We start from the raw sequence: 13,844 nt of genomic DNA, 5'->3' as shown, positions 1-13,844 counted from the left end.
AATAAATAAATGTGTGCAGACACTGTTAGGAACTACTGCCTCAGTAAAAGTTTTGGAAGAGAATTGAATTCTGAATACAAAGTAAAATAATTAATTATAGAGAGTATGGTTTCTCTCTTCTGGAAATATAAGCATTTCCTAGTATCTCTCCTGCCAAGGACAGGAAAGATATTCTTTCCTTGGCCATTCTTGGCCAATCTTGGATGAACAAGATTGTAATTCTTATTTCCCTGGGTTTCAACAGCCTACAGACAAAAACATTGCGTTATTAATGATATTGTTTAAGCTTTCAACTTGTGTAAAACTCTGCCCAGATCCCTAACCCCCTTTTTTTTCCATATTTATGGTGCCTTAGGAGGCATGCTTTATTACTCAACAAGATAACCAGTCCCTACATGGTAATATCTCATTCCTAATTTCACCAATCCTCAGCAGAAGACTTGATAGCACTGAGCAAAAATGACTTCACACAGTACCTACCATCTATCTGGGTCTATCACCAGAGTGTCACAACCTCCCATTACGTCCTCTCAGAGTCCCAAGATGCCCACTCAACCATCAGAATCTATAGAACTGATTCTAGGACAACTTCCAAATGTAACACACCCCTCTAACAAATCTTGGAAATGGGATCTCTGCATGCCCCCTCACAGTAAATAAAGGGTATCTACAAGCCCCACTTCTTCAAACATTCTCATCTCTTTACTTATCTGAAGTCTGTTTTGATTTAGTCACTTGCCAGAGCTCTCAGATGTTGATCATTTATTCTTTATATTGTTACCACTGTAGTGCACTTTAGAAAAAAAAAATCAGTGTTTCTCTGCTGAGCTGTGGTGACACTCGCCTTTCATCCCAGCATTCAGCAGATAGAGCAGGCATGTCTCTTTGAGTTTGAGGCCAACCTGGCCTGCAGAGTGAGTTCCAGGACAGCTAAGGCTACACAGAGAAACCCTGTCTCCAAAAACAAAACAAGTGTTTCTCCAGAGGTCTCACTCCACACTACCTTCAACTTCCTCATTTCTTCTCTCCCTTCTTCCCTTTCACCATTTTTTTTTTCTGGCTGTATATAGCTCAGACTAGCATTAAACTCACTATATAAGGCTGTAGACACAGCTCAATGGTTAAAAGCCTTGTTGCCCTTGTAGAAGACTTGGGTTTGGTTAAATCTTAAAACAACTTACTGTGTAGAACAGGCTGACCTTAAACTTCAAATTCTTTTGCTAGCCTCCCAAATGCTGGGATTATGGATTTGTACTACCACACCTTGCAACCTTTTAATAATAGTTGTAGTTTGTTGAGATTGGTGGAGTAGGTTTGGTTAACAAAGGGAAATCCAAATGTCAATAGAAATAAGAGAAAAAGCTAAGGCAATTTTACAAAGTTAATGGGGTCTTTTAAAGAGAATGACTATGAGGTAGGCAGCAGAGAGTTGGATTGGCTCTGACTAAAGCTGAACAGCAGTACTAAGTCTAGGTGGGATACATAGCTAGATGTCTCTTTTTTTTTTATTTCGAGATTTTTTTTAAAAATCAGCATCTAAGGGTACTTTTGTCAAGCCTGACAAATTGAGTTGGATGCCTGGGACCCACAAGGTATATGGAGAGAAATGACTTTTCCAGTTATGCTGTGGTGTATGGATTCATATACATACATATATAGGTACTCATGAGTGAATGGTTAAATGAAATTTAAAAGTTAAAATTCTCACCATTTTAGATTTAGGTTGGGGCAAAGTTAGTAAGAAAATGAAGCAAACTTCCCAGTATCTTCTCTGTATTTTCTTTGGCAGCTCACTAGTTTTGTTGCCAGATTCTGGGCACTAACAAGGGACTTGATTTAGGGAAGTGTCCTACTTTTTGTTTTTTATTTTTTGTCAGCTTGATACAATCTCAGTCTCCTGGGAAGAGAAAACTTCACTTAAGGCATTACAGATCTGATTGGACTGTGGGCCTGTCTGTGGGAGAATTGTATTCCAGATTGATACAGGAGAGCCAGTTCCACTGTGAGTGGGGTCATCCCATGGAGGTAGAAGAAAGCTAGCTAAGCATAAACCTGCAGGTAGTGTTCATGCCTTCAAGCTCCTGCCTTTAAATCCCTGCTCTGACTTCCCTCAGTGGTGGATTGTGACCTGGAAGAATAAGCCAAATAAATCCTTTCTTCCTGAGTTGTTTCTGGTAATGGTAGTTGTCACAGCAGCAGAATGAAGCTAGAACAAGAGGAAAACTAGCCACAGAGAACTTTTGGCTCTGTCCTTCCTCCTTTGCTCTGATGAAAGGAAATATGACTGCATAGAAAAAACACCCAGCCACGGGAAGGAGGATGTTCCAGGGCAGTCTGCGGAGTGAGCAGCCGTAGTATTTCCAAAGCTAGTTAAAGTGACAAGTATTTATTCATGAAAGAGAAAACAAAGGAGTTATCAGGAAACCATCCTGAAGAGACTAGGAATTAGGCCCAAAAAGCAAACCTATTTTGAGGCCTCACCAAGTTCCGGAGTTGTTCCCTGATTTTTGGCTCCCAAGGCCCTGTGGCCTGTGGCCTTTGCTTTCTTGGTTTGGAGAAATAGAATGAGAAAGCAGGCGCCTCTTGCTTTTCACCTTCTTTGTTGCAGGACTTTGCTATGAACAAGGGGCTCAGCTTAGCACGTCGAAAGTCTTTGATACACAAGTCATCTATGGCCTCGGGCTCTTTCCGGAACCTTGTAGGCTCTATCTTCCCAGTTTTAGGTACATCATACACGAAGAAAACCTTGTTCTGCAGCTTTTTTTGGATCCAGGGGTTGCTTGCGGCCCAAACAAGTAATGTCTCTTGTATCTGCATGGAAATAAAGACCTTGAGGCTGGCTCACTTTGGGCTGGGACTGGGAAAGGAGGTAGAATCTGAGAGGAGATTCTAGATATGGTTACTGTGACCCTAAGGGATCAAATCAAGCGACAGTGTCTGAGGACTTTTGCCCCAATGCCCCATCGACTGTGAACAAACAGTAAAATGAATGGGAGGGTTTGTGACAGGAGTCTTACACTCTTCTTCACAGACTGGGTCTCTTCTGCATCCAGCATATCCAGCAGCAAGTGGAACACCTGTGGGTTACGGGTCCCCAGGGCACCCTGGGCAGAGAAAATGAATCTGCCTAAGTAGCCAGCTTCAGGAAAGTAAGATGCCCCGTCCTCTTTCCCATTTTACTCACTTTGAGTTGACACTATGGCCTATAGAGAGATTTGGTTTCCCTTGCCTTGGCCTTTGGGGATTTGTTCCCACTTATCAAGACTTTTTCTCTAATACCTAATCACATCCTTTATGTCCACTGATTCCAAGGCTTGAATCTTCAATAGAACTAGAATTCCAAAGTAAATAACCTTCCCGAACCACACAGTTCTTTCTTATCTTCACTAACTGCAAAGTCATTTACTCCCTCACCATCATCAAGACGCCTCAAAAATGGATTCAGGAAAAAAAAAATAGCACTGCTTACCAAAGAGATGATTGCCTCCTGGCGGTCACTGGCATCTGGGCTCATCAGTTGCCTGTGTAGAAGGGAGTATGTTGTTCAGTTACAGGAAAGGGAGAGGGAGGCTGCTTATGTCTCAGGCCCAGAGTGAGAGGACATGATGATGGTGAGTGCTGCTGATTTCATTCCCCTCTCGTTTCTCAAATCAGAGAAGCTGGGAGACAGATACTATAGTTCACAATGAAATACTAAAATGATGATTAAGGTTTGATCCTCACCACAACTCCTGGCATTCTGAAAGTTTCCTTGGGGTTATAATATAGTTTAATTGCAACCCTGAGTGGTATTACTGGCCTTTTTTTTTTTTTTTAATGACAGAAGTCTAGAGTCAGAATGACCTGCCCAGAAGTACAGATAAGATTTTCAGCCAACCCCGCTGTTGCCTTCTGGCCCTATCTAGTCCAACTCACGCCTCCATCAGTTTCATTATTAAAGGCTTCATCTTGAGAACTTCTGCTGTTTCAGACACAGCCTGCCTCATTGCCTGCAGAGTGAGACAGCAGAAAGAGAGAAGGCACGGATGTACCATCATATACCTTTACTACACACTTAGTTTATGTTACAAAAACTGTCTTGAGCAACTGAATAGGTGAAGGACAAGCAGACAGGCAGTTACAGTACTCTGAAAGGTGCACACATACATAGGATTTCCTTATTCATTCTTAGGTTCTGGGATGTTTTCCGGCAGGAAGTGATACCTCAGCTTGTTGAAGAATGGCGGGTGGTGGGGAGACAGTTGATTTTCTGAGGTGGTCAGACCAGGGCTTTTCAGAATTGCACTCAGTAATTACACTGGTAGAGGAGGGCCAGTCAGGATCTAGCCACCCTAAGCACAGCCCGCATGTGGCACGAGAAGTAAAGCTGGAGAGGCTCCGAGTAGGGTGGTGCACACTGTAATCTCAGCACTTGCAAGGCAGAGGGAGGAGGAGTGTGAGTTTCAGGCCAGTTACAATGAGTCTTCAAAGAATCAAGGCCTGAGACACAGCTCAGTAGCAGAGCACTTGCCTACTGTACACAGGGGCCTGGGTTTGGTCCTTCGCACTGGAGAGGGAGGAAACTAAAGAGTTAAGTAAGTAGGGCTTGAGATGGTACCCAAAGTAAGCCATCCTGAGGGCACTGGAAACCACGGGGAAGTTTTATGAAGAGTCGAGACAATCTACATTTTAGAACCATGTGGACATGCTGCAGTTCTGTAGAGTTAAATGCAATGGATGTGAGAAAGGCAAGATTGAGTCTGGTGGTTTGGAAAAGCTCCCCTAGGAGGTGCTGTTTGGACCACCCTTGATTATCACGTCGCATGTTGCCCACAGGGTCCCCAGGCTTGCTCTGTGGCTGAGACTGACTGCCTTTGAATTCCGGACTGCTTCTGCTTTCCAAGTGCTAGGATTATAAGCATGTACTACCACACTGGGCTTGGAATAGTCTGGAAGGAGCAATAGCATTTTCATAGGAAGAAAGAAGAAATGAATAGCAGGAAGCAGCTTGGGTAGCATTTTTGTGCTGAGGAACTGCTTGACCAGAAATGGTAGATTAAGAACATGGACTACATGATAGGCATAGGGTAAAACCAGTTTGATACTAAAACCAGTTTGAAACTCTTTGATACTAGAGTCTGGAGTTGGTCGGGAAATCAGCATCTCAAGAGAATAAAGAGGAGAGATTTAGGCCTGAGAACTATGGTCTTACTAGGAAGGGTTCATTGTGTATCTTCTTCTTGAGCAGGTCAAATGTGAGTTCCTCCAGTCCCTGTGCCTGGATCCTTTCCAGTCCAATGGTCTTGAGCATCTGGGTAGCTTCAAAGCGGTCCTAAGGAAAGGGACAGGGAGGTGTGAAGGAAAGATGGTGCCTTTTCCAACCCTCTTCTGTAAGTGCTAAGGCAAGTAGCCTAGAGCTTACGTCAATGACGACAGAGTGTAGCTGTTCCAGAATGGCCCTGGTGACTGCAGCTGAGTGAACTTTCATCATCTTGACCAGCATCCTAAGTGCCTGTGAAGGATGGGGCAGGATATATGGTGTACCCAGAGGTGTGCTGATAGCCAAGCAGACTTTAGGGCTAGCCTAGAACTCAATGGGGACTAGGGAGAAGGTGCTTCTTTCTGCCTTTTCGGCCTTTTGAATAAGAGTCCAAGTGGGTGTGTGCACATATAAATAAATGGACACTCATACCAAATATATGTATGTGTGTACACTTATTTGTCCATATATCCCCACAGTCATGTATTTATATATTCATTAACACACAGGGAACTGTGCTGTGTGCCCAGATGAAACTTGCGCCCAGATGAAACCATACTGCACCCAAGTCAACACTGGCCACTGTTTGCCAAGCACTTCCCAGGGATCTTGGCTTCCTGCCTCTCATACCTTCATCCTCTGAGGCATGGGCCCTTCGCACAGACATAGCAGCAAGAACTCTCGGACCATGCTGTTTCTGGGCCTCAGGAAACCCAGGCACAGGGCTGCCTCTAAGGACACTTCGTTCAGCGACTTGTCTATCAGCTCCTGCAGCACAGGCACCAGCTCTTCCTCATTTTCAACTTTAGGTCTCTTAAAGGGAAACAATATATAAAATGAGCAGCAGGAGGCGCTATGGCTTCAGCGGGCAGTCACCTTTTAATGTAATTTTTTTTTCCCTTTTGAGCTAAGAACTCATTTTATAGATGACCCCAAACCCAGGGCCTTGTTGCCTCAGTCTCATAGGAGCTGGGATGTCAGGCACATGCTGCCGTCCCTGGCTCAGGCTTCATGTTTTCTAGAATGTTGCTTTCGACCATTTTTCTCTAAACTAAGCCTCAAGCCATCACATGATTTTTGCTCTCTTTCCCCTACTTTTTCCTGTCTATTCTTTCCTAAGTCATATATTTTTTCCCCTTCGAGACAGGGTTTCTCCGTGTTGCACTGGACTCACACTGTAGACCAGGCTGGCCTCAAACTCCTGTTAGAGTGAACGTTTTGAAATGAAAACTACATTTTGGTGAAGACCTCTGAAAGTTCCTTATACAGAGTAAGAGCCCGGGTACTTAAGCCCACGAGGCCACATACATTCTAGTCTGTGAACTTCTTGGACGAGACCTTCATTTCCCGTTGCTTTCTCTTTTCTGATTCCATTTCAACAGCACTGCCTTTTCTGGCTGATCCTTGACCATGCCCGTCATGTCCCCGCCTTTGCCCTGGGTAGTCTTTCTGCTGGAAAGCATCTTCGTGTCTTGCTCAATTGGACCTTCTCTGTCTACCATGTCTAAATTACAGTCCATCCTCATCCTTACTTGGCAATCTTGGTGCTACTTACCTCCTCCCACCGCATTTGTACCACTAACAAAAATATATACTTCTGCATATTAAATTATTAAATTATTTATTTTTTTGTGAGTCCCACAATCAAGGCAGGATGCTTTGCCTTTTTGGTTTTTTGATAATCCTAAGGGACCAACAGTGCCTGGCACATGGTAACTGTTTAATATGTATTTGCTGAATACATGGATGAGGAATGGGTTCCCTTTTACACGAAGCACTGTCTGGAGTAGAGGATGGGGGCTCTAAAGAGACCCCCCAATAAGTGAGAGCCATATCAGTGGACCCCCTTAGTGTCTTTGACTTTTTGACAGAGATTTTGCTTCAACGGGCTGCTTTAGAGGTGATGATAACGATGGCGCCCACTTAAAGAGCACAGACATGCTGGTTTCTTATAGAATCTCACTTACTCTTTTCAGCTTTACAGAGCTTCTAACTGTGAGTTTATCAGCCTATACTTCTGTTCAACTTTAGAGGGAACTCCACAACGACAGTGTCTCCTATTAAATCTAAGAGTCAGGCTGCCTTCTTTCGGACTCAAGTCCGAGCTGAAATCACCAATTGCCTTGACCTTCTTTGCCCCATTTACAGATTCTCTTCCCAGTCACCTTGCTGTTCGGCACAGCAGCCCAGGAGTTCAGAGCTACGCGTAGCCCCATCAGGGTCTCTCTCCTTTGTCCCTCATTTTGGCCCTTCAACTGTTTGATGAGAGCCTGGATCACAACTTTATTAAAGCAACCTGGATAGGGAGGGTGCTCAGGTCAGGGCAGGGCCTCAAGGATTATTCTTCTCTGTAAGGACCCATTTAACTCCACTTTACTCTGAAGACAGGAGGTCCAAGTACTGGTTTCCAGGGGGTTGCCCATTCTCCCACTGTATCAGAGAGCTGGTGAAGCGTGAACGCAACTTGTAGAGCCTTCCCTGTCCTCTCTGCCCAACAGTACCTAAGGTAGTTCCCAGCCCCTGCAGAACGCTAGGTCATACCCCCTTCCCTTTCACCCACACCCACAGAAGAAAGTGGCTACGCTTTTATACCTCCCACAAAGGGTGAGAACATACCTAGGATGGCCAGGGCTCTATAAGCCTCATCCTTCACTTTTGCTGAACCAGTTTGAGCCTGATTTAAGGAGGAAATAGTGAAAGCATACCATAAAGTAATGGATTGTCAAAGCTTTAAGGATTGTTTCAGTGTGACTTCTACAGAATAGAAACCAGAGAACTAGAGCGACTTGTTCATGCTCACACAGAATACACTGACAGGATGGTGCCAGGAAGTAGCACCAAGCCAGGGAGATGGCTTCTGTGCACATTCTCTATGCTACCGGTATCTCATAGTCACTTGGCTTAGGCAAGCACTTGGATTCTCAGAGCTTCTATTTGTGAGATACTATTAACTCTTCTGAGAGCTCAGTAAGATTGTAGATGTGACTATCATGAGTGATTAGGCTCAGGCTGGGTGTGGTGACTCATGCCTGTAATTCCAACAGTTGGGGTCAGGAGGCAGGAGGATTGCCCATGGGTTCAAAACATGGGCAACATAGTAAAAAATCTATCTCAAAATAAACTAACAACAACACCAAAAAAAAAAAAAAAAACCCCAGCAAAACACACAGACACACACACACAAAACTGACCTCTATCAATAATGATAGCAGGATGCTTAGCTTAACACATGTAAGCCCAGAGTGATGTTTTAAGTCAGAGGATGAACTCAGTCCCAGTGTGGTGATAGAACTCAAAGGCCTGGTATATGCTAGCCAAGGCTTTATTACTGATCTGCCTCCTCAGTCCTTAGTGTTTTAAGACGATCTTGCTATGCAACCCAGTCTGGTCTTGAACTCATGTAGCTCAAGCTCATGGAACTTGCAGTTCTCCTGCCTCCACCTCCTGAGTGCTAGGATTACAGGCATGAGCTACTAAGCTACAGCTCCAGTTCTTTTCTGGCCTTTTCAGTCCAAAGTGTTTTCATAAACAAGGAGGATCTTCAGATTCCCACTGTCCTCAAGCTAAAGTCTAAAGAGGCCAAAGACACAAATGGGAACTTTACACAATGGTGAACCTGACTTTTTCCTGGTACTCTGGAAAGCCTTATGTACCCATGCTCCCACCCTCTACATACCCCTGAACTCCATGCAGCCCCAGAACTCACCACCTGCCACAGCGCTTCTATGACAAACTTGTTATTGATGCCCAGATGGCCTAAAGCCTGTAGGAAAGGAAAAAGTCCTCGGACACCAGCTCAAGAGTTATTGTCTTCTGGACACAGCTGAAGTTTATACCTGGGGTGTCCCCGCTCCCTACCATCCACCTTTAGCTGGTTTTCCCTTTCTATCTCAGTTACCACCCCCGGAAGCTGCCCTCCCACCCCCTTGCTGCTTCTCACATAGGCCGCATAGCACTGTTCATCCTCTCTTGGAGATTTCAGGCTGTTTGTGAGTTCCTGCTCATCCAAGGAGGGCCAGTTCGATGGAAGAAAAAAGCAAAACTCCAAATTGAAAGCAGTCCAGCCAACCCCATCCCCATTCTCCCATCCCTCCATTTGGCAAAGGAGGACTCAGGGCTGAAGGGTAGTCTGAACCCAAGGTAAAGGTATCCACAGAAAAGGAGTATCCACAGCCCTCATCCTACCATGGTCCTGACCTTTAATCTTTGGCACTTCAGGGGGTCCTTGGTGGGATCTAACGATCCAGTTCCCAACTTAGGTTTTAAAGTCAACTTGCTGATGGAGACATGAAGGTTTTGTATTTGGGCACTGTCTTTGAAGTACCTGGGTGAGAAATTGCACAGAGAGCCACGGTCCCCTTCTTCCTCCCCTCCTACGAGTATCACGACCCTAGCTGTGCCACAGAGCCTCAAGAGAAGAGACCAGAGAAGGACTCAATGATACTCACTTGATGGAGCTGCACTTACAGAACCCCAAGATCCTTTCTATCTAGGACCTGATTTGTCCCACTCTTGGCTCACCCCATGCTGATTCTTCCTCTCCTTTCCTGGAGGAGTTGTATGGTGTGAAGAATATGGACACGGGCAAAGCACACCTTGGGAGCTTTCTCTTTCTCCAAAACACCTTCTGTGACTCCCGCTCCTTGCGTCGATCATCCAGGGTGGGCCAGTGTATGAAGAGCTCATTCTTCTTATTATACAAGGCAGGAGTTGAGTCTGGCCTGCTTGCATGCACCCTCCAGCACTCCGGACTCGGGGGAAATGCCTCCTTTGGCAACTGGCAGGGAGAGAAAGTGGCAGAGCAGTCAGAGGCCATTCCTAGGCCATTACTGGAGTGCTGGGGCCAGAGAAAGGATGGAAGGGAGGGAAAGGAAACATGAGAGATACCACTTTAAGTCTAGGCTGGAGCCACAGCTAGCATCTCCCCCGTTTATATGACTTGGAAAAGCTATTTTACTATCCCAAGACCTCAGTCTTCTTGGTAAAACAAGTCTAATTCCTTGTTCTGCTCCTCTCCCAAGATAGCTGTGAAGCCCAGAAGCACCCTAGATCTTGAAGGGATCTGTAACTTGATCTGGGTTCATGGTTTGGTTACTTGAGAATCTCAAAGCCTTTGAAAGGTCATGTGGGCAGGGAGGAGGCCAGGGCTGGGGGAGGTATAAAGCTAGGGCAGGGAGGTCACTGCTTATTCAGACAAGAGCACCTTTTGTATGTTACATAGTTATCAGCCTCCATGAATCTCATAGGTTCCTCGAGAAAACAGGCTTCCTTCAAGTACTGTCTTTACTGTGGGACAGCTTGGCTGTGTGTGTTGCTGAGACTACATGCAGCGCCTTGTGCATGGAAGATCCCAAGCCCTTAACTGCGGGATACAGTTCTGACTGTAGCAGAGGGGTTTGTGTAGGCCAGTGGTTTTCTGAGGATCTGGCCAAGATTCGGGCATCTCTCAAAACTTTTCTATCTTTACAACGGATCTCTCTACACAACAGGGAAAAATGGGTTTCAGCCAGGAGCTCTCAATTTAGTGACTGATAGTATTTTAAGGGTTTTCCAGTGATTGTCATGACTTCAAATCTTGGAATGTTGACTTCTGTATTTAGAAAGCATAAATAAGAAATTTCAAAAGGATGACAGCTTAAATTTGGATTTCAGGTAATGAATAAAATATTTAGGACATTTATATGCTTTTAAAAATCCCATGCATTGCTTATGGGATATTTAAAGTTGATTGTACAGTCTGTGTTTTTTTCTGGCAACCTCAAGTAAGGCTTGCTACATTAGCAAAATGATTCCTTTTAGCAAGCACTCTGCATAGGCCAGGCCTTACAGACTTTGTCTCATTAGAAACTCTCTATAAGGGGGCAGGCACTGTTGACGTATTAACGAGGAGACTCTGAAGGTTCACTCCGAGAAGGTCATTAACTTGTCCAAGATCACACAGCATTAACGGCAGACCCCCAGGTGAACGCCAGTAGTTCTGTGAGCTGGCTTGAATTGGGAGGGAGTTTGGTACCCTTGGACACAGCTCCTAAGGTAACGAAAGTTACTTACCTTGTAACAGGACAAGGGCAGATGAACAGGAGCCATGGCCCTTCTGAATTCTGGCAAGAGCAGAAAGGAGATAAGCGTGGTTCAGACGAGACAGGAGTTAAAAACGTGGGGTCAAGCTCTTTGTGGAGGTCCTCATTTGTTTACAGTTAGTAAATACTAGCACTAGGTATTTCCCCAAGACCCAGGGTGGCGCTTTCCCGTCAGTGCTATGCCTGCGAGCCTTCCAGAAACGCTGCCAGGAGCTTCATTTCAACCAGACCCCCGGAGCCTTCCATGCCATTGACATTTAAGGAACACAGCACTAGCAGAGTGTCCTCAACCCTGGCTGCATATCAGAATTATTGGAATGGTAGTTGAACACACCTAGGCCCTGTATCAGGCTACTCTGCGTCTTATCTGTGGTAATAGAGCCTGGGCATTCTGGGCAAGCTCGCCCGAAGATCCTGTAGTCAGTTAAAGGTGAGGACTATTGCTCTCACTCACTCTCTCAAGTGTGAACGGGCATTAAACTCGCCTGGAAGGCATGTGAAAGTCCAGAGTTCTGGCACTCCTTCCCCGAGTAGCTGATTCTCCAGGCTTTGATCTGATCATTCTGGGACATTTTGGGAAGAACTGGTCTAGCATTTGAGGCAAAACTCCTGGTGTGTAGTGATTTACAAAGAGAAACTCATATGGAAATACACACAGGCGGTATGGCTGCGAGGCACCCTGGGGGCTGGGGAGCAGATATTTCCTAGAGGAGGTGATACAGACCAAGTCTTGCAGGTAAGCAAGAGTTGGCCGGGTGGTGGTGGCGCACACCTTTAATACCAGCACTCAGGAGCCAGAGACAGGCAAATCCCGGAGGTTGAGGCCAACCTGGTCTACAGAGCGAGTTCTAGGACAGCCAGGACTACCCAGAGAAACCCTGTCTCAAAAATTAAAAACTAAAAAAAAAAGTTAACCAGAAAAGTCGGGGGTAAGAACAGTGGACTTAGGGAAGACCTTATGCAAAGACCAGGGGTGTGAGAGTTGGTGCAGGGAGCAAGGCTCAGGTATGGGAGAAGCTGGGGACACACAGCTGTCGCCACTTGAATAATCCAGTAAGTCTGAGGAAACAGATTTACTGTGAGGGCTGTGGGGAGTCATGTTCAGAGGCCTGCCCTGGCCTTTCCTAAGGATTCGCTAAACCCAGCGTCTGAGATTGGGTCTAGCTAGCTAGCTTTACTTTATCAGGCCCCGCCCCTGGCTCCATTTCTTCCTTTCTGGTCCTCACTTTTGTTCCGGTTTCGATATTCCAGCCATGGGTAGTTGAACATTGATTTGGGGATTTGAGCGAAATTGGACTGGTTTTCGTGGCCCATCCTTTTTGGTGTAGGGCAGAGGTGAACCAGGACAGCCAAAAAATTCAAGGACGTGAAGCAAAGTGGGGGGCTGCTTGACGAGGCCCTTCCTTCCGCTGGCAAAGAGAAACCAGGGAGACACTGGACTTCTGGAGAGGGAAGCTTCCGAGAGCTGAGCAACCAGGTTGCCTATGGAAACAGAACCCGGTTCCCTTGTTGAGCCCCACTGCTGGCCCCTGTTGGCCCGCTGACTGAACTGCTGGCCGAACTCCATTTCCCTCAGCAGGAAAGCGGCAAAGTCACAAAGTCTGCTTGACTCCAGTGGTTTTGATGGGGCCCGGCGTGTGTTTGTGAACCACCAAGCCATGTGAGGGGCAGGCGTTGTTCACAGGACTGACTTCAGGAAAATGACAGGGATAGAAAAACCTCATTTATTCGCACATCCCTCCTTGCTGGTAGAAGGCTATGTGATAAGGAGCTGCCGTTCATATCTCTTCTGTTTGCTAGTGTTGTTCTATCTACCTTGCGGCCTTTCCCCTCCCTTGCTACCTGACTCAGACCTTTGGGATCCATGTCAGTGCTATGCCATTTCTGAAGGCTTTCCTCCCCAAGCTTCCTTCCCCACCTGACTCCACCCTGGTGTCTAACAGTGCTGGCGTGCAGTAGGTCAACACACAGCAGGAAGTCTACTGTGTGTCTTCTTTTCTGTTGCTGTGGTTAAAATGCCCTGACAGAGGCAACTTACGGATGAAAGGGTTTATTTTATTTCATGGTTCAGGTGGCAATCCATTGTGGCAGCAGGCTGTCAGTCACAGTGAGAACACTGTGCTTATCATATTCTCTTTGTTCAGCCCAGGGCCTAGCCCTGTGGTGCTGCTCCAGTAAAGGTAGATCTTCCTACTACTACTAATAAGCTGATTAAGAGGCTGGAGAGGTAGCTCATCAGGTAAGATCATTAGTGAAGACCTGGGTTTGGTTCCCAGCACCTACATGGCCATTTATGATGGTTTATAAGAACACACAAGGTGGGGCTGGAGAGATGGCTCAGTGGTTAAGAGCATTGCCTGCTCTTCCAAAGGTCCTGAGATCAATTCCCGGCAACCACATGGTGGCTCACAACCATCTGTAATGGGGTCTGGTGCCCTCTTCTGGCCTGCAGGGATATGCACAGACAATATTGTATACATAATAAATAAATAAATATTAAAAAAAAGGACACACAAGGTGTACAG

At 45.8% G+C, this 13,844-nt stretch overlaps 1 protein-coding gene across 1 annotated transcript; it reads right to left on the bottom strand.

The window, feature by feature from the left end:
* Positions 1–2,445: 2,445 nt before the first annotated feature.
* On the bottom strand, positions 2,446–12,747 carry Heatr9 (HEAT repeat containing 9). Its single transcript, XM_005349355.2, has 15 exons — positions 12,546–12,747; positions 11,291–11,340; positions 9,835–10,016; positions 9,437–9,563; positions 9,180–9,236; positions 8,946–9,002; positions 7,856–7,913; positions 7,405–7,535; positions 5,870–6,052; positions 5,402–5,491; positions 5,192–5,311; positions 3,916–3,989; positions 3,470–3,521; positions 3,018–3,104; positions 2,446–2,811 (listed from the first exon to the last, which is right to left on the bottom strand). Exons 1-15 carry the CDS (start codon positions 12,631–12,633, stop codon positions 2,446–2,448), a joined length of 1,722 nt encoding a protein of 573 aa, XP_005349412.1. The 5' UTR covers positions 12,634–12,747.
* Between the last annotated feature and the right edge of the window lie 1,097 nt (positions 12,748–13,844).

The sequence above is a fragment of the Microtus ochrogaster genome, chromosome 7 (genome assembly GCF_000317375.1).
Source record: "Microtus ochrogaster isolate Prairie Vole_2 chromosome 7, MicOch1.0, whole genome shotgun sequence".
NCBI lineage: Eukaryota > Metazoa > Chordata > Mammalia > Rodentia > Cricetidae > Microtus > Microtus ochrogaster.
Note: the sequence above shows the minus strand (reverse complement) of the source record. Positions and strands in the feature narration are given on the sequence as shown.

What these genes read in the sequence shown, in the direction of transcription:
- Heatr9 (XM_005349355.2), bottom strand. Translation starts at nt 12,633, where the DNA reads ATGGGCCACGAAAACCAGTCCAATTTCGCTCAAATCCCCAAATCAATG. An exon ending in TGAAGTGCCAAAGATTAAAG is followed by an intron (nt 9,237 to 9,436) that starts GTCAGGACCATG and finishes TTGGATGAGCAG; the next exon opens with GAACTCACAAACAGCCTGAA. An exon ending in TACACTCTGTCGTCATTGAC is followed by an intron (nt 5,312 to 5,401) that starts GTAAGCTCTAGG and finishes CCCTTTCCTTAG; the next exon opens with GACCGCTTTGAAGCTACCCA.